At 58.3% G+C, this 17,840-nt stretch overlaps 2 protein-coding genes across 2 annotated transcripts; both read left to right on the top strand.

Annotated features, from left to right (window-relative positions):
* Positions 1–413: 413 nt before the first annotated feature.
* LOC106044436 (disintegrin and metalloproteinase domain-containing protein 2-like) lies at positions 414–7,057 on the top strand. The gene is made up of 17 exons (XM_066983613.1): positions 414–721; positions 845–1,022; positions 1,526–1,591; positions 1,835–1,906; positions 2,020–2,186; positions 2,306–2,387; positions 2,647–2,783; positions 2,890–3,070; positions 3,243–3,332; positions 3,791–3,989; positions 4,409–4,514; positions 4,824–5,007; positions 5,269–5,349; positions 5,487–5,595; positions 5,874–6,027; positions 6,199–6,276; positions 6,840–7,057. The coding sequence occupies exons 1-16, from the start codon at positions 414–416 to the stop codon at positions 6,272–6,274; spliced, it is 2,190 nt and encodes a 729-aa protein (XP_066839714.1). The 3' UTR covers positions 6,275–6,276; positions 6,840–7,057.
* A 263-nt stretch (positions 7,058–7,320) lies between these two features.
* IDO2 (indoleamine 2,3-dioxygenase 2) lies at positions 7,321–15,753 on the top strand. Its single transcript, XM_048047312.2, has 10 exons — positions 7,321–8,416; positions 9,150–9,245; positions 9,801–9,920; positions 10,065–10,183; positions 10,497–10,511; positions 11,109–11,208; positions 11,334–11,451; positions 11,641–11,692; positions 13,082–13,230; positions 14,704–15,753. Exons 1-10 carry the CDS (start codon positions 8,318–8,320, stop codon positions 15,054–15,056), a joined length of 1,221 nt encoding a protein of 406 aa, XP_047903269.2. The 5' UTR covers positions 7,321–8,317; the 3' UTR covers positions 15,057–15,753.
* Positions 15,754–17,840: the final 2,087 nt, after the last annotated feature.

The following is a 17,840-nucleotide window of genomic DNA, read 5'->3' as shown; positions in this document are numbered from 1 at the left end:
CGCAGCGCGCCCGCGCCTACAGCGTCCCCATCGCGGGCACCCCCCGCACCGTGCGCCTGCGGCAGCAGTGAGTGGGGGCACGGCCGCGGGGCGCCGCGGGGCGCCGAGCGGGGACCCCAGGGCTCCGTCTGTGCTCTGTGCGCAGAGTGTTCTTGCCAGAGGATCTCCGGATTTATACGGACGGCCGAGGGGGGCTGGCGAAATCCGAGCTCGCGCGTGTCGAGGTACGGTATGCCCCGCGTGCCGCGCGATTTTGGGAAGAAGCGTGCGGCGAGGTTTCCTTCTGCAGGGATGCTCTGTAGACCTCTTGCTCACCTCGGGCACTGATCCACTCCGGGCAGCCCTGGTGAGGGGGTGCATCAGCTCACACCCCGCTGCAGCCATCACGAGTTCCCAGGGACAGCGAGGAGCTGATGAAGGGACGAAGACCAAGCAGTGGCCAGTGCAGGTGTCTGCTCCCAGGGGAGCCCGCAGTGCCGTGCTTCTCCCATGTGCGCTGCGTGCTCCCACCGGGAGCCCGTCCTCTGCAGGGACGGGGACCATGGCACAGGTGGCAGCAAGGTCTGGCGCCTTGCACGCTGCCACACGCTCCAGGTCTCGAGGGAGGAGGCACCACGCCGCAGACACGGCTTTACTCCTTCCAGCGCGACTGCTTCTACGAAGGCTACGTGGAGGGTTTCCCAGTGTCGCTCGTGGCACTTAGCACCTGCTCTGGACTGAGGTAGGCCTCGGGCTGCCTTTGCCCTGCAGCACAGGCACTAGCAAGAGCGCCAGGCTCTGTTGGTATCAGTGGTGCTGGGCTGGCGGAGGAGCCATACCTGCCACTCACGCCTTTTCTTTGCAGCGGGGTCCTGCAGCTCGCAAATACCAGCTATGGGATCAGGCCTTTGGAGGCTGCAGCTGGGTATCAGCACCTCATTTATCAAATGCAGAACGAAAATGTAGAGACGCAGCTGCTTGCAGAAAACAGCTCCCTTGCCTGGGCTGCAGAGGTGTCACCGGAGCCGTGGGAAGGAGCAGCAGTGAGTACGCCTCGAGGCCGTGGGGTTTTGGTGCAGTCGTAGCAGTAGGCCTGTGAAATCTTTAGCTGAAGGGTGCCTCAGTTTGTGCAGTAGTGTTTGTTCCTGTGTGTACTTGGTACATCCAATGCTGAAGGGCTTCGTGACTCACCGGTGCTAAGGACCAGGTCAGGACTGGGTTCTGATGGCAGCGCAGGCTCAGCCCGGGTGAGTGGGATGGGGCTTCCTTGCAGCCGCAAGGCGTTCTGCAAACTTCTGTTGCTGTGAATACAGCCTGAATCTGTGGCTGATGTTATTGTGTTGTGGATTATGGAAGGAATGTTTCCTAGAAGTTTGGTACTGTTTGTGCTACAGCTCCAAATCGCCCATTAATTGAGTGTGGAACTAAATGTCTCCTCTGCAAGTTGATACAAATTGCAGAGGGTAATCGCTCTGGGTACTCTATGGGGGTATTTTTGTTGCTGTTTAGTTTGCTGTGGTTTGTTTTGGGTTTGTATTTCCTTAAGGGCAAGGAAGCTGTCCACAGATCCCCACGATATCTGGAAATGCATGCAGTTTTGGACAAAGCTCTGGTGAGTCTTTGCATCCTCTCTATCATAAATTGTTTTCCCTAGGAAAAAACTGCAACAATTTCAGAGCTTCACAGAACATCAAGGGAAGTGTGCATGGGGCTTGACAGTCTCCACGAAATGGAAACTAACTCCCTTGGGCATGGATAATAATATGTTATGACAGGAGCTGCAGTGAGCCCTGGAGAGCTGGTCCTGCTGCCTCGCACAGTGCACTCAGATGCTCTTGTGTCTGTTGTCTTTCAGTATGACTACATGGGAGCAGACAAGGGTGCCGTGACAGCCAAGATAGTCCAGCTTTTCAGCTACGTGAACAGCGTGAGTTGCTTTTGCTTGTGCGTGGCAAATGTGTTGCAGTGGTATGGAAAAGCACGTGGGAAACTGTTGAGCAGCTGGGCTCTGGACCAGCCGTGGTGTCTGTCTGCTTCCAGATGTTTACACGCCTCAATCTGACGATAGTACTCTCTTCACTGGAGTTTTGGACAGAAAAGAACAAAATTCCTACCACGGGAGATGCTGAGGAGTTGCTGCAGAGATTTTTGCAGTGGAAAAACATACATCGTGTTTTGCGGCTACAGGACATCACATTCTTATTCGTGTAAGAAGGGGATGGCTGTGTTAGCTGGCATGGGGATGAGGAGTAGGACGGTATCGATACAGCAGCATGAGCATACACATGAGCAGCATGTGTAAGGCTCAGTCTGCCCCGTTCCTCAGTTACAGGGAGCAGTCCCCTTCCGTGGGGGCATCTTCTGCGAAGAAGCTGTGTCTCAAGAACCACGCTGGAGGGGTTGCCTTGGTACGCAGCCTGTCTGTTTGTACCCCTAGCCTCCCGTGTGCTGGCACGGTGCTGAGCTGTGCCTCCAGGCGAGCCCACGCCTACCCAAAGGGCGAGGAACGCCGGCAGCAGGTGCTGCTCCGGTGGGCACGGAGCCCCTGGGGCGATGGAGCAGGGACCGCAGGGCTGTCAGTGCCTCGCAGCCCACTGGAGCCCCGAGGCAGAGCGTGAGCCTGCTGCAAGGACAGCGCTCTGAGGTCTGCCCTTGTTGCCCTCGCAGTACCGAAGCGCTATGACACTGGAGGCGTTCGCGGTCGTCGTGGCCCAGCTGCTGGGGCTCAGCCTGGGGATGGTGTATGACGACCCCGGGAGCTGTCGCTGCGCGGGAGCCGCCTGCATAATGCAGCCCAGTGCGGTGTAAGGCTCCCCGTCCTCGCAGCGTGCCCGGGGTTTGCAGGGTGAAGCCCCGAGTGCTCTGTCCGTGCCGCTCATGTGGGCACCAGCCTCGTCCTCTGGCTTACAGGCACGCGGCTGGCACCAAAGCCTTCAGCAGCTGCAGCATAAGAGACTTTCAGCGTTTTCTTGCCACTGGAGAAGGGCAGTGTCTGTTGAACAGGCCAACGATGGACGTGTCGTATAAAGCTCCTGTGTGCGGCAATAAAGTGGTGGAGCCAGGAGAGGCCTGTGACTGCGGGTCAGCAGAGGTTAGTTGTGAGCCTCGGTACAGGGAAGAGCTCTCCAAAGAGGGGTGTGAATCTCATGCCTCATCAGGAGGCTGCAGACGGCCGCTGCTGAGGGGAAGCCCGAGCTCTGCTGAGCTCCTGTACCCGCAGGAGAAGTGTGAGCTCTCCTGACTGCCTGCGCTGGTACCTCCAGGAGTGCCGGCGCGACCTGTGTTGCACTGTGGGGTGCAAAAGGAGGAAAGGGGTGCAGTGCCTGTCGGGACCGTGCTGCTGGAAGTGCAAGGTAAGCTGTGCAGCAGCAGTGGGCACGCTCAGGAACAGCCTCCACATGTGCAGAGCATGCGTAATGGGACTCGGTGGGGAAAAGTGGCTGCGTTTCCAGCTGCAAGTACTGGCTGTTCTGCTGATGTGAGGGGTTGGAGAGAGCACAGATGAGTGAAGTGAGCTGTGTGATGTAGTGTTGCCAGTGAAGGGCCTTTGTGTCAAGAAGGTGTTTTTTAAGGAGCAGGTACCATGCCTTCTCCTTAAGTACTAAGATGAAGGATATGTCAACTGTACAGACACGTGTTAACGTTGCGGGGGTAAACCTGTTTTGTGGAGAGCTTTGAAATTGTGTGGGTAGATTTTTCCCAATCCTGATCTAAACTGTCAAGCCAGTATTTGCTTTGCCCTAGGTCTGTTCTGTTGTTTGTGAGTGCATGCGCTATGCAAAGCTCCTCTTGTTCTGCCTCTTTCCACTAGTTTGTGAAAAGCGGCACGTTGTGTAGAACCAGCCCCGAGGACGAGTGTGAGCTGAAGGAATATTGCAACGGCACCTCTGGGGAGTGCACGCCCAACCAGTGGGTGATGGACGGGCATCCCTGCAGCAGGAACACCGCCTTTTGCTACAGAGGAGCTTGCCAGACAGCTGACAAGCAGTGTCAGGAGATCTTCGGCAAAGGTAAGGGCAACAGGTTGCTGCAGGGGGGCCGTTTGTTGTGCATGAAATGTTAAGGCTGTGGACAAGAATCATCGAAACAGGAGACCCTGGCAGCCCAGCCTGTGTGCAGGCAAAAACAGGCAGCAAACGTGGAGGAAAACGTGTGTTGGGAAGTCTCTTGACTTCAGTCTTGTAGCACAGAGCTGACAGGCAGGCTGTGGTGAGGCTGGGCGGCAGCTGCAGCACCATACAGCAGCAGCAGGCCGCTGGGAGCACGGCGGGGAGAGCGCTGTGTCCAGGCTCCTGCACGGCCACGGCGCCCCGTGCCTGTGAGAGCAGGCAGCCCTCAGCATCACCGCGTGGCCCCAGCAGTGATGTCCAGCCCTGAGGTGGAGAGAGAGGCCTTTTGCCAGTCTGTGAGTGATGGTACGTGTTTGCAGGGGCCAAAAACGGACCCTTGGCCTGCTACGAGGAAATTAATGGCCAAAGGGACAGAATGGGACACTGCGGCTCCAACCACAGCGGGTACCACAGCTGTGCATGGAAGTAAGTGCTGTGGGAACGGCAGGGGCCTCTGGCTAGGTCCGTGACAGCAGGGAGCCCGGCTGCACTGCAGGGCAGGACGGGAGCACGGACGTGTTGCCCTCGCCACTGGGGAGGAGCGCGCTGTCCCAGGGTGCGTGGGCTGCGAGGCAGATGAGAGAAAGGCCCGTGGCAGACGTAAGCATGCCGTGTCCGTGTGCTGCAAATCGGCTGCTTGGGATCTGTTCTCCAAGCCCTCAGTGCGACCGACGGAGGGGAACAGAAGGATGAAGGTGGCTTGTGTGAAGTCCTCTGCTCTCCGTGCCTTTGCAGGAATCTCCAATGTGGGAAGCTCATCTGCGAATATCCAGGTAATGTGCCTTTCACCAAGGAGAAGGCTGCGGTGATTTATGCTCGGGTGCAGAACACGCTGTGTGTCACGCTGGACTACATGAAGCCTCCCACGGAGAGGGACCCAATGCTGGTGAAGGATGGCACTGTCTGCGGCGACCACAAGGTAAGCGGTCCTTAGACGTGCTGTGGCTCTCTTGTGAAGAGGAGGACTTGCAGAAAGTGTTTCTGCGGCAGTGGCGTCGGAGACCCACGGGCAGTCGGTGGCTTTTCCGTGGGTTGCATCCTGAATGGGTTGGGATTGGTGTGTGGATTGTGCGAACCCCATCGGATGGGGTCAGGCTTGAAACCCGTGTCTCTCACAAGTAGGAGATGGGTGTTACTGCCCATTGCGTGCTGTCTGCTGACCCCTACATTTGTGTTTTAGATCTGCATGAAACAGAAGTGTGTGTCTGCTGCTGTCTTGAACTATAATTGTGACATAAAGACAAAATGCAACAATCATGGCGTAAGTGACCGTGCCACGTGTCCTTGGTTTTTTTGGACCATTCCACTCTCCCAAGATGCAGCTTGCAAAAGCGAGGAAATGTGTTCCTGATCTTTTGTAGCTGATATAAATCATTTCTCTCCCTCTCTGTCGCGCAGGTGTGCAATAACAAAGGGACTTGCCATTGCCATCCTGGCTGGAAGCCACCGAATTGCCGGGAGAAAGTGGGGAGGCAGGGAGGGAGCAAAGACAGCCCGTTCAGTGCTGGTGAGCAGCGAGGGCAGCGAGCCTGCTGGGTTGTGGAGAAGGAGAAAAGAAATAGGGCAGGTGTTGGAGCAGAATAACAGAATCGCAGGCCCTTGAGGTGGGAAGGGACCTCTGCAGGTCTTCTCCAGCATCCTTGCTCAAGCAGGGCCACCTGCGCCCACCCCCCCAGGCCCAAGTTGCTGCCGTTCCCTGTCTGGCTGTGGCTCACAAAGGGGGGAGCACTGTTGTCCTGAGAAGTGCGCTGCTGTGGGCTGAAGGAGGTTGTTTCCTGTGCCTAGATGAAGCAGGCCTGCAGAACAAGGACCCGCTGAAGATGTGGCTGCTTCTCACCTTCTGCCTCTTTGTGCCCGTCCTCATGGGGCTCATCCTCATGGTGGTGAAGAGAAAGGAGCTGAGGCAGTGTCTCTCCACGGAGCAGCTGGAAATAGACGAGTAAGTCTGCTCCCCTCGCCTCGGGCTCAGACGCAGTCATAGGTGACAGTAAAGCCAGAGCCTGGACCTGGACCCTTGCCATGCGGTGTGCGTGAGGAGGGGAGAGGAGAGGGAAGGCAGCGCTGTTGGGCTTGGTGACTTAGGGCAACTCCCTTCCTGCTCCCACCCTAGGTTTGAAGATAAAGAAAGCACTGAGGAGGAAGGGAGCGTGTTGGATGCACAGCAGCATAGCTGGAGAGGACTTTAAATGTAAGTCGTTGCCAGAGTCACCCAAGTCTTGTGCTGAGGTTGTAAACAGACTCTGCATGTGGTGGCACAGCTGGCAGTGGAAACCGGGGAAAGGGAGCAGTTTGTGCCTCTGCACCAGCACGTCGGGGGTGCCAGGGGGAGCGTCAGGGTGAGGGCACTGCAGGTGGCCTGGGCATCGCAGCGGAGGGCAGGCGGCAGTTCCTGGCTGCTGGCAGGTTCCGCAGCGCATCGGCTCCCAGGCACCAACAGACGTGGCCAGGGAGGTCGCGGGAGCTGGAGAGGGCAGTCACGAGGTGGCAGCCAGTCAAATGTCCTTGGGACGTGGCTGCGGATGACAGCCAGGAGGTGACGAACTCCCGTGTGACGGAGCGGAGAAGCTTGCGAGGCGCTCCCTGGGATGGGAGGAGCGGGTGCACGGTGGGGCGGCTGCTGCAGCTCATGGGGCAGGTCTCAGGGTGGTGCCGTGCCACACACGGGGGGCAGGCAGGGTCTGGGGGTGCCGAGGTCGCTGCGTGAGGGGCTGGCAGAGACTAACGGGCATCCCTGCTGTGTGTGCTTGGCAGCTGCCTGCGGGTCTCTGGACTTTGGGGAGCACTGGAAGGAAGACGCAGCAGCACAGCGCACAGACAGAGATGTTTGTGGTCCCAGGCTTGGGATTTAACCCACAACAGCCACGTGGCCCCCTTGGGGCTGTGCACTGGGGGCGTTGAAGCCTGTCTGAGGGATGCTAAGTCTGTAGTTTGTGTTTTTGTGTGTGTTGTTCAATAAAAGGTGTTTCTGATGCCTGAGTCCCGTGATGCTTGTGGAGCAACGCAGTGCCAGGAGAGCCAGGGAGGGCGAGGGGACTGCGCAGCCCCACGCAGCTTCCGGAGGCTGGCCAGAGGAGGGGGGCTCTGAGCGCTGCGCGTGTGCAGCTGTGCTTTGCCCGGGGAGGAACAACGGGGAGCAGGCGTGGAGAGCAGACGGTGCTATTGCTGCAGCCGTGCACTGTGCCGTGCTGCAATGGCACCGGCACCTGCGGGAGGGCGGGAGGGGACTGATCTGCGGGGGGACGAAGGCAGCGCCACCCTGAAACGCGATTTTCAGCAGCCTCCTCTGCAGGGTCTCGTTTGGCCTACTTTCGTTCATCTCTGGCCAGACAGTGGCATGAGCCACCTAATGGGCAGGGAGTTTTGGTGCTGTGCATGACATTGGGTCAGAAACCCCCAGACCCTCATCGCAAGGGCGTCTGATCACCCTCCGTGTCAGCTCTGACTCCCCTGGGGCTGGGTGTGTGCAGCCCTGGGGAGAGCATGGGCAGCCTACGGTGCAGGCACAATTAAAACCATCATTAGAATCTTGTGCTTTGTTTGGCAGTGGGAATTTAATGACAACCTCAGCTCACGTTCAGTCATTAGGGAGTTAGCCGGAAATGCAGATAAATCCTTAACTGACATGAAATGTGGAGTAGGGAGTTTTACTCCCTGCCACGCTGCACTTACTTTGTGGCAGCAGCTTCAGTTGTGGCTCCCATTAATTTATCTTGTCTGCGCTGGGCATATTATTAGCGCGTAAATCAGCAGCACCTTGTGCAAGCACGGGGCTCAGGATGCAGTTGATGCCTGATGGAGCATACATTGCTCCTGCGGGGACAAGGCGCCCGGAGCCCCTGCGCTGGGGGGTCACCAGCCGGGTGCGGGCCCTGCTGGGAGCCGTGGGCTTTCCCCTGAGCGTCAGCCACCAGCGCTGCTGAGGAGATCCCAGGCTGGGGGGGACAGCTCGCAGCCCCCGCCTGCAGCAAGGAGCCTTCCCCGAGCCTGCTCCAGAGGTGGATGCTGACGAGGACGGGGCTCGGCGCTTGCTCCACGACACCGGCTTATCAGCAACCTTTAATCGTGTTTGCTCGACCCCTCTGGCCGCGGGCGGCCGGGGCCTCACCTGCCCCCCCAGGACAAGGTTCGTGGCCGGGGCGCGCTGCGCTGGCTCAGCACATACCAGGCACGGGGCAGTCGGTGCCTCCACGGAGCCACAGCGCGTCCCAGCCCCGCGGCCAGCACCGGTGATGGAGGCCGGCGATGGCAAGGAGGAGACCCCGCTGCCCTCGGCGCTGAGCCGGTTTCAGCTCTCGGAGGATTACGGCTTCCTGCTTCCCAGCCCTCTGGTAGGAGGTGGCCGTGCCACCGTGCCCGTGGGCTGCAAGAAACAGCAGGGAAATAGGGGGGTTGGTGAGCGGTGCGCTGGTTGGGTGTCCATTTAATACTATTTTACAAGGGTTTAGAAAATCGATGAGGAATGCCTGTGATACTTTGTCTCAGGCAGTTTCATAGGACAAATTCCTCACTTTAAAAATTACACTGGCTGCAGCACGTGGCCCGGAGGGGGGGGGGGGGGGAAGGAGCTTTGCAATTCAGATATTGGCCTTGGATTTACAGGATTTCACAGGAGTACGAGGAGAGAATTTAGAAGGCAAATCTCCCGTGCTGAAAGCAGAGCCATTTGTCACTGGGGCGCAATTTACAGAGGGAGCTCTCAGGGACAGGCAGATACTTGTTTATCACCCATTAATTCACCATCATGCAGGCTGATATTACAAGTGGGGGAACCAGACATAAACCATTAGCTGCGACTCGCAGGGCTGGATGGATGCTGGAGCCCGGGCTGGCTGACAGCCGCTCCTGTCCCTCCCCGCAGAAACCTCTGCCCAGGGTGGGGGGCACGGGGTCGGCTCCTGCCGCAGCTCCGGGCCTGGGGCGGGCAGGCTCCCCAGCAGCACCAGCAGCAGCTCTCGGCACCGGGCTGCTCTGCCGGAGCGCAGGGAGAGGAGCGCTGCAGGTGCTGTGCGCGGGGCTGTGTGCTGACAGCCCCCCCCCCCTTGCTTCTCGACACCTACCAAGACAGAGCTGCCGGCTCCCTACGGCCCGTGGATGGAGATCGCCCGTGAGCTGCCCCAGCTGATTGCGAGCCATCGGCTCCGCTCGCGTGTTCACCAGGTAAATGCGCGACCGCTGCTGGCGTCGGCGCGCCCCCAGCCTTGGTCTGGCATAGCTGTGTCTGGCAGGATCCCTGTGCACGGGCAGCTCTGCGTGTCTCAGTGTGTGCTGCTCCTGCCTTAGCTGGTGCTGCCGTACGGAGGGACAGTGTGTACGGAAAGCGCATGGAGGGACCGTTAGTTATAACGAACGCGACGCAGAGGCAAAGCCTTCGGCACAGCCATAACTCCTTACACAGCTGCTGGGCCAAGGCAGGCGCGGAGTGCGGTGGCAGGGGAAACCCTCTAGATGTCACGAGAGCTGCAGCTCCCGCGTTCCTCCCGGCGCGGGGCAGTGACATCCCCTGGGTTACTGCAAACCATCGCACGCAGCAAACCACCGCACGCAGCAAACCAGTCCGTCCATAGCGAGCGCTGCAGGGGCGGGGGGGAAAGGAAAAGGGCAGGGAGAGGTGACAGGAGGGGCACTCCTGGCTGGGGGGGCACACAGGTCCCCCCTGGACGGGGCCCTTTGCATGGCTGCGATGCTCCTTGCCCACCAGGGTCTCTTTGGCAGATGCCTCAGCTGAGCACGCGGCACCTCCGAGGGCGCGAGGAGCTGTACTTGGCCCATCTGGTGCTCAGCTTCATCACCATGGGCTACCTGTGGCAGGAGGGCGAGGAGGGCACCGTGAAGGTAACAGCAGGTTCCCCTGCTCCTGGGGAGCTGACGCGCATGCTGCTCCCCTGGGACTGCGGCAAGAGCCGTCCCGCTGGGGCCAAGCCTCCTTCCCAAGGGCAGAGCTGGGGCACAACCTCTCCTGTGCTTTGTGCCCCCCAGGTCCTGCCCCGCCACCTCGCCGTCCCCTTCTGGGAGGTCTCGCAGGCCCTCGGGCTCCCCCCCATCCTCAGCCACGCAGACTTTGTCTTGGCCAACTGGAGGAGGAAGGACCCCAGCGGGTAAACAGCCAACGTGGCTCCGGCAGCCGGGTCAGCGGCTCAAGCCCACGCAGCTCCAGTCCTGGCCAAAACCATTTAAACCCACCATAACTGGGGGGCTAGCTCGCAGCTAAGGGCTGGGGAGGGGTTTTGCCCCATGGGCACATGTGTGGGGCAAGCGGGAATGTCTGCCCGAGGGATGGCGCTGCCCTCTGGCGAGAAAACTCGTTTGTGTTAGGCAGCACAGTCCATCGCTAGAACAATTTATAACACTTCTCTCTCTCCCTCTCCCCTTTCCCTGTGTATTTGCTGGCAATGCCCAAAATGCCTTCAGGCCTCTGGAAATTGAGTAAGTATTTAAGATGCTTATTTATTTTCTAACAGTATTAGTTTTGTTTGAATTGGCTTAGTGCTCCTACACTGCAGGGCTCTGCTTAGGTTAAACCTCTCTCTCGATACACAAGCAGAAGAAAAACAGCTCGGTCTTTGGCACACAAACACCACCGAAACAACGGCAAAGCCACCATGATCGCGGCTGAACCATGGCTGTTCCAGCCCGTGCAGAGCCTGCCTGTCAGGGACCAGACTTGTAGCCCAGCGTGGGCACAAGGAGGGTTCAGGATCCCTCAGAGCCAGAGCAGAGCATGATGTTCCCTTTTGCCCTGTGCCAGCTTCCCTTTGCTCGGGGTGCAGAAGGCTCTGCAACGAGGAGGATTTTGCATGGGTGGGGGAGCTGGGGTCTGTCCTGATGCTGGGGGAGGCGGCTGCACGCAGCAGCTCCTCCAAAAATCTCACCCATCCCTGGGAGGCAGCAGCAGAGCTCAGCTCCCTGCCGCCCTGTGCCACTGCCCCACAAGAGCGCTGTGGCTGGGACGCAGCGTCAGGGCTGGGGGGAAGGCGAGGGCACGGGGAAAGCTGCTGCTGACCGCCCCGCTCGCCCCTGCAGGAACCTGGACCCCATCATATCGCTGCCCGGGGGAGAGAGCCTGAGGGGGTTCATCCTCGTCACGTTCCTGGTGGAGAAGGCGGCCGTGCCTGGCATTAAGGTAGGGTGCAAGCCCCTCGCCCTGCAGCTGCCTGGCCCCAGATCCCAGCCCTTGGGGCTTCCAGCAAGTACCCAGAGCACATCCCAGCCCCTCCATCGCTTCGTGCTCTCCCTCTCTCCTCGCAGGCGATCCTTCAGGCCATTCGTGCCGTCCGGCAGCTTGACGAGGAGACCCTGCACCAAGCCCTGCAGGGGCTGGCGACGGCCATCGGAGCCATGGGCAAGGCTCTGCAGCGGATGCATGGTAACAGCAGCCTGCAGGAGCCTGCGGGGCAGCCCGCGCCCTCGGGGTGCCGTGCATGGGGTTGCTCACCGGGTGCACTGCGCGAATGCGCTCGTGCCTGGCCCAGAGAGCAGCTCATAAAGGCCCTGCCCGTGGGAAACGCCGATGCCGACTGCCCGCAGTGACACCTCCGATCCGATTTCCTCCTAGATTACGTGGATCCAGCAGTGTTTTATGCCGTGATCCGGATCTTCCTCTCCGGGTGAGTATGGAGCATTTCCATTCCTCCAACGACACCACGGGCAGGGGGAGCAGGGGCTCCGCTGGGAAGGGGGCAGCCCTGCTGGGGCTGCTTAGCTGGGCAAGGCAGCAATATGGCAACAAGAGCCCAGCGCTGTGGTTTTGTTATCCCTCATCTTCCCTGCTGGGCTGCAAGCATCCCAAACTGCTCCACTCTTGGGCTTCTCAGGGGGTTTCTATTTTTATTTCTGTTCGGCATATCTCAGCATTCCTAAGTCAAAAGGCTCCATGCATCCTGATTATGTTTCTTTCATTTTTTATCCCAACTGACCTTGTCTTGATGGTCATCAGCTTGGAAAAACATGCCTTTTAAATTCCCTTCTGCTTATAACAACTTCCCACTAGTAGAGGTTACTATAAATACATCCATGGGAGAGCTAAAAATATTAAGGTATTTGATAATGAATCTATTTTCTCTGCAATTTGGGCAAAATCTGCTTCTGCAAACAGCCCTAACAGCCAGTACTGAAAGCTTCATGAAATGGTGCATTCTTCGGAAGGTCAAGAGATATTTTTGTGCCAGGCACATTATCTCTCTGAAATTATAACTTCTCTTTCCATTTGTAAGAGAGCATTTATCCATTTTTGCACAACAGGCGCATAAACCAGTATGACACGGGCTGTGAGTTAATGGTGTACGGAGAGGGGGGAGGCAGCAGCGCTGCCCAGTTCCCAGCCCTACTGAGGGCGAGCATCTTTTATGAGAGGGAGGAAATCACATTACGGGCTTGTGCTCTGCTGAAAGAAACAGACAGGCTCTCCTGCACTGTCTTTAAAGACATCATCAGCGGGAACAGAGAAAAATCCCAAGTCAAAACTTCAAGGGCTCAGAGGTGCTCTTGTGTGGCTCTTAGTGGTGCAGGGGCAACCGGGCTTCTCCTAACGGGGACTCAGGGAACAAATGCCTTAGGTGCTGCCGTTTTATTCTGCGCAGCAGGGCAGCCGCTCCCCTCTTGCCCACTCAGTGCCAAGCCCCAGGACCTGGCACAGGGGCTGGGGACGCAGCCACGGCGGGGGCTGGTCCCAGGAGTGTGCCCTGGGGTGAATGCCAGAGCCTGGAGACCCAAACAGCGATCCCTCGCTTGTGGGAAGACAGACAGTGATGGATTTCTCCCTACAGCTGCGACCTTGCTGTGCACCTTGATGTGGTGTTTAGTTTCCGAATTTATCTTGTGCTTGAGGACAGCTGGCAAGGCTCAGTGAGGGGGAGGTGATTCAAGGACGGGGTCAGGAAGGTTTTACCCAATCTTGTCAGCCCAGGGTCACTTTTCTGCAGTCTGACCTGTTCACAAAACGTGGGGGCTTCGCTGCGTGGCCGCCCCCTTCCTGAGCACCTTGTCTCCTGGCTCAGCTGGAAGGACAACCCCGCAATGCCGGACGGGCTGGTGTTCGAAGGGGTCTCCGAGGAGCCCATGGCGTACTCGGGAGGGAGCGCGGCACAGAGCACCGTCCTGCATGCTTTTGATGAGTTCTTGGGGATTCACCACAGCCAGGAAAGCAGTAAGTCAAACACTTCTTCCTTTTTTTTCTCTCTTTTTTTTTTTTTTTTTTAACAATTTGAGGGGGCACAGAATCAAGCCAGTGCATTTCCCATGGCTTTGCCTACGGCAGATTTACCAGCTGATAGGGCCGTGTGTCCATCTCACCCTCCCAAAAGCCCTGTCACAGCATCTGGCTGGGAAGAGGCTCTCCTCAGTACATTACAGAGGAAGTCCATAAATGAGGCTCTGGCAAGCACCTCCACGCTGCTATAAATTCCCAGAGGGACAGACTTTGTTTTTTGCATGTCAACTTTTTACTGAGGTTATATATGGGTACAGAGATGAGGGAGCAGAGCATGCCAGCATCCTGCCAGTAACTGAGCTCATCCATTCACATAGCTTTGCAATAGTCTGGCCCACAACAGAATATATTTATCAGAAATTAGTGAAACCACGCTAATAGCAAACAATAAATAAAGGCTGAGAGCAAGGGCTAAAACCTGCCTTTTAGGGTTAAAAACAACTCTAATGAAGCACTGACCTAATATGGGTTTTCTTTCTCAATTCATTTAATGCACCAAGACAGACGAGAGGACAGGAGACTGCGAGGAGGATCTTACCTGGCACTAAATGGCATAACTCAGTGCTGGGGACAGAGGTGGGGTTGGGCAGAGGGCACCAGCTGGCAGGAGGTTTGTTTTGGGGTTTTGGTGCTTGGTGTTTGCAGGCAGTACGCCACAGCACCTGCAAGCAGAGGGCTTCCCCAGGCACTGACGGGGGCCCAACGCAGCACTTGAGTGGGGCTTGGGCCCCCTGCTTGCTCCTGTGCTGGGCTCCAGCCCAGGGATCTGGGAGGCAAAAGCCCTGGGTTAGTTCCTGGCTGGGATGCAGCTGCCCCTGCACAGCCTTCCCAAGGGCATCCAGGTGAGGATCAGCACGGGTAGGAAAGGGCAGGGGTGGTCCCAGCAAATGCCAGCTGAGGAGAGTTTTGAGAGCATTTACATTGCGTTACGGAAGGGACCCAGCTATCTGCATCTCCTCTTCTCTTTGATTTACATTACACCCGCTCCTAAGGTCCTCTGTTGGTTTAACATTAACTTTATTAGTTTTTCCAGGTGCATAGACAGGCCTTCATGGAGTAAGCAAGAAGAGGAAAATCCAATATTTCAGTCTAAAAGAATGCCTGGCATCTATATAGTTTTCCCACATGCCTCAATCTTAGCAGGGATATATATCACCAAGATATGAGACAGGATCAGAGATGGGAATATTTGATGGCTTGCATTTCAGACACAGAATCGCACTGCAGTATCTCGAGCAGGTTTCCTGCCACCTACGTAGCTGCACAGTCCGGGTTAAGGACACCCAGGCTTTGCAGCATGAGACTCGTGCCCACCGCCCGCACCGGCGTCCTGGCTGCAGCTCGGCCGCTCTCTGAGAGCTTCATCCCATTTCCCCTCAACTTCTTTCCTTCTCTGCTGGTGTTTTGCAGCCGCGTTCCTGCACAGGATGAGGGACTACATGCCCCCTCCCCACCGAGCCTTCATCGAGGAGATCTGCCGGGCGCCCTCCCTGAAGCAGCACGTGCTCTGCTCCGGAGACACGCGGCTGCGTGCGGCTTTCAACCGCTGCGTCGCCGCGCTGGCGGACTTCAGGTCCTACCACATCACCATCGTCACCAAGTACATCGCCGTGGCCAAAGCCAAGGCGGGGCGGGTGGAGGTGGGCGGCTGGGCTGGGAGGCCCCCGGCTGCGCTGGAGGCCAAAGGGACCGGGGGGTCGCACATCTTCAGCTTCCTGAAGAGCGTCAGGGACACCACCAGGGACGGGCTGATAAGCGCCTGACGCCCCGGCGGCTGCCGAGGCGCTGCCGAGGGCAGGCACGGGAGGCTGCGGGACTCGAGCCAAACGGCGACCATCACTGACATCCCCTCCCTCCCTCCCTCCCTGCAGCCCCTTCCCACTCGCACAGGTCCCAGGCTCAGAGCAAGCTGCCTCTCTCCTCCCCAGTTCCAAGCCGCTTGCTCTGCGGCATCCCTGCCTGCCCCACGCCACCCCTGGGTGTCGTGCGTGGCAGCTGCCCCCGCCAGGACCCCCCCACGGCCCGGACCCCACGGCTGGCAGGGCCGGGCACAGCCCCTGGGGGGGTCTCCCGAATGCAGCCAGGGTGCGGTGCTGCCACGGCTCTGCTCTCCAGAGCGCGGCTGGCAGCTGCTGGAGGCTGGCGCTAGCAGATACACCCCCGAAGCATCTCCGCTGCTGGAGGTTCTAGTTCTGGGCCGAGTTCATTAGGAGCAGGTCCCTTCCAGGCCCAGTCTGCGTATTTGCCGTGATTATTTCTCCGTGATTTCACGATTCTCTGCTGGAGGTTGCCAGGGCAAACACCGTGCCGCCGTCCGTAGCCCCGACGGGCACCCGGGGCACCCAGCGTGGCAGGAGCCCCCTGTCCCCCAGCGGCCTCGGAGCCCCACTGCGGGGGCTGCAAGAGCAGCTTGGAGAGCAGGGGAACTGCCCAGGCTAATAAAGCTGAATTCCTAAAGCTGGCTGTGCTGCCCGGCTCGCACGTCCCCCGCAAGGGCGGGCGCCCAGGCCCTGAGCGGCCTGCAAGGCCCGAGCCCGCTGCCAGCGCGAGGTGGCAGCAGACGCCCGCTGTCCGCCCCGAGCCGCCCGGGGCAAGCCGCAGGGCCGGCAGCACGGAGTGCAGGTGGCGGGGGGGGGCAGATAAAGCAGAATTTGGGTTTGTGTTTCACGAGTGCTGCCGTGAGTGCCGTGGGGCGCAAACGGTTCGCAGGACGGGGGCTTTCCGCTGCGCCCCAAGGCCTTTGGCACCCCCGTCTGTCAGCCTCAGCTCCTCTTGCCTCCGGAGCGATGAAGTATGGCACTGCAACGCCACGGCAGGGCACGTTTCTTCAGGGCCCAGGGCTGCCGGGCACGTGCAGGTCCCAAACCATGAAGGCAGCCTCAGGCCACCAGCTCTCATCACACCCTTCCGGAGCTGGATGCGGCGATCCGAGCGGGTCCTTCCCAGCTTGGGGTATTCTGTGATTCTTTCAGGCTGAACCTGGAATTGGGCTGACAAAAACAAGCTGCCCGGTCTAAAAAATAGGGCTCCTGGTTGCCCCACATTTCCCTATTACCTGACAGGCTTACTTACTGAAATGCCTGCTTCCAGTCTGAGTAACAGGCAGAGATCTGAAATGGATGCTGGGTCTGTGGCTGGGCCACAATTACCCCCAGGCTGCCTGCTGGCAAACCGGAGTCTGCTGGAGTCACGCAGAGCCAGCTGGAAGGGGGACGTGGAGGAGAGACACGAGCAAACCGGGGCAGCAAGGGGCCTCAAGGAGCGGGCGGTCGCTTGGCGGCGATGCACCGAGTGATAAGGCTGTACTTTTATTCTCCATTACCAGCTTCATTGCAGCTCCTGATTGAGGGTTCAGGATGCCACCAGGGTAACGCTGCAACTTCTGGGCACACACAGGGCTCACTTTCTTAATTCTCGGTGATCAATATCGCGCTGTGGCAGGGGACATACGGTTTCCAAAAGGGTCCAGCAAAGGAAAACCGCCCCAGATGAAGCCAAGGTCCTCCCCTGCGCTCTGGAGCAGCGGGTACGCGCAGCACCCAGCCCGAGGCGGGGGTCAGCCCAACCCGTAGCACACAGGCACCGAGACAGAAGCACCACAGCACGTGAAGCAAGAGCAGCCAACGCACCCTCAGCTCCGCATTTCTGCGGTGGCTGCGCAGCTTTTCATAACACCAGATGCCCAAGTGGCCTGATTTTACAGAGAGCACCCCCAAATCCCTCGGTGTTGGCATCCTGAGGGAAATCAGGCCATATGCATCCACGTTTTGTCTGCCCGGGTTTGCTGGCACGGCCACCAGAGACAGGTTTCACACCCAATCAGTGTCTCAGTGCAAAAATAGCTCTGGCAGTGCCACTTCTCCTGCACTATCAGAAGAAAGTCAAGGTCCTTTGAAATGAGGTTTCATTCCCATAAGGGTAACAAAAAGCTCAGCACACGGCGCCTTGAATTATTAAAGCTCCTTGCTAAAATTTTATTTTGTGCCCTCTTTTGAAAGGCAGTCTTAAAACTGGGGCTTAGGCAAAGATATCTTCAGTAAACAGCCTATAGGAACATGTCAGCACCTTTAAATCTTTGTCTGGCAGCCCTCATTCCACTCGATCTTCATTTCTGAATAGCTACTGCATATTTTATGTAGGAAATATTTCATACTGATGATTGTCTTGGTCTATTACATTTCAGACCATTTCAGGCAAACAGCAAACTGGAGGGGAGAAAAAGTCACTCTGGCTAAATGAAAAATATAATAAGGGCTCCCAGGGAGCTCATGCAGATGGCCACTGCGGGGGAGACGCAGGGGCTGTCCCCGTGCTGCAAAGCACCCAAGCAAAGGCTGGTCGGCAGTGACGCCAGCGCCAGCCAAGGGCAAGGGGTCCCCAGAAGGAGCCGTCCCTGTTGCAAACCCTCCTGGAGCCCTCACTCCCTGCCCCTGCACAGGCAGAGCCCTGGCAAAGCTCAACCAGGGGAGGGAGGGCACAGACCTGTGCCCCCCTCTGCAGGGAAATGGAGCGGGGCAGCCAGAGGAGAGGTGGCAGGGCTCCGGGAC

The sequence above is a fragment of the Anser cygnoides genome, chromosome 26 (assembly GCF_040182565.1).
Source record: "Anser cygnoides isolate HZ-2024a breed goose chromosome 26, Taihu_goose_T2T_genome, whole genome shotgun sequence".
Taxonomy (NCBI): domain Eukaryota; kingdom Metazoa; phylum Chordata; class Aves; order Anseriformes; family Anatidae; genus Anser; species Anser cygnoides.
The sequence above is the reverse complement of the archived record's forward strand: the minus strand, read 5'-3'. Positions and strand labels throughout refer to the sequence as shown.

Bases quoted from the DNA above. Each gene is read 5' to 3' on its own strand.
- LOC106044436 (XM_066983613.1), top strand. From the start codon at position 414: ATGAAGGGACGAAGACCAAGCAGTGGCCAGTGCAGGTGTCTGCTCCCA. The intron at 2,784-2,889 runs GTAAGGCTCCCC...TCTGGCTTACAG, and splicing joins ATAATGCAGCCCAGTGCGGT to GCACGCGGCTGGCACCAAAG. The intron at 4,515-4,823 runs GTAAGTGCTGTG...GTGCCTTTGCAG, and splicing joins TACCACAGCTGTGCATGGAA to GAATCTCCAATGTGGGAAGC.
- IDO2 (XM_048047312.2), top strand. From the start codon at position 8,318: ATGGAGGCCGGCGATGGCAAGGAGGAGACCCCGCTGCCCTCGGCGCTG. The intron at 9,246-9,800 runs GTAAATGCGCGA...TCTCTTTGGCAG, and splicing joins TCCGCTCGCGTGTTCACCAG to ATGCCTCAGCTGAGCACGCG. The intron at 11,452-11,640 runs GTAACAGCAGCC...ATTTCCTCCTAG, and splicing joins GGCTCTGCAGCGGATGCATG to ATTACGTGGATCCAGCAGTG.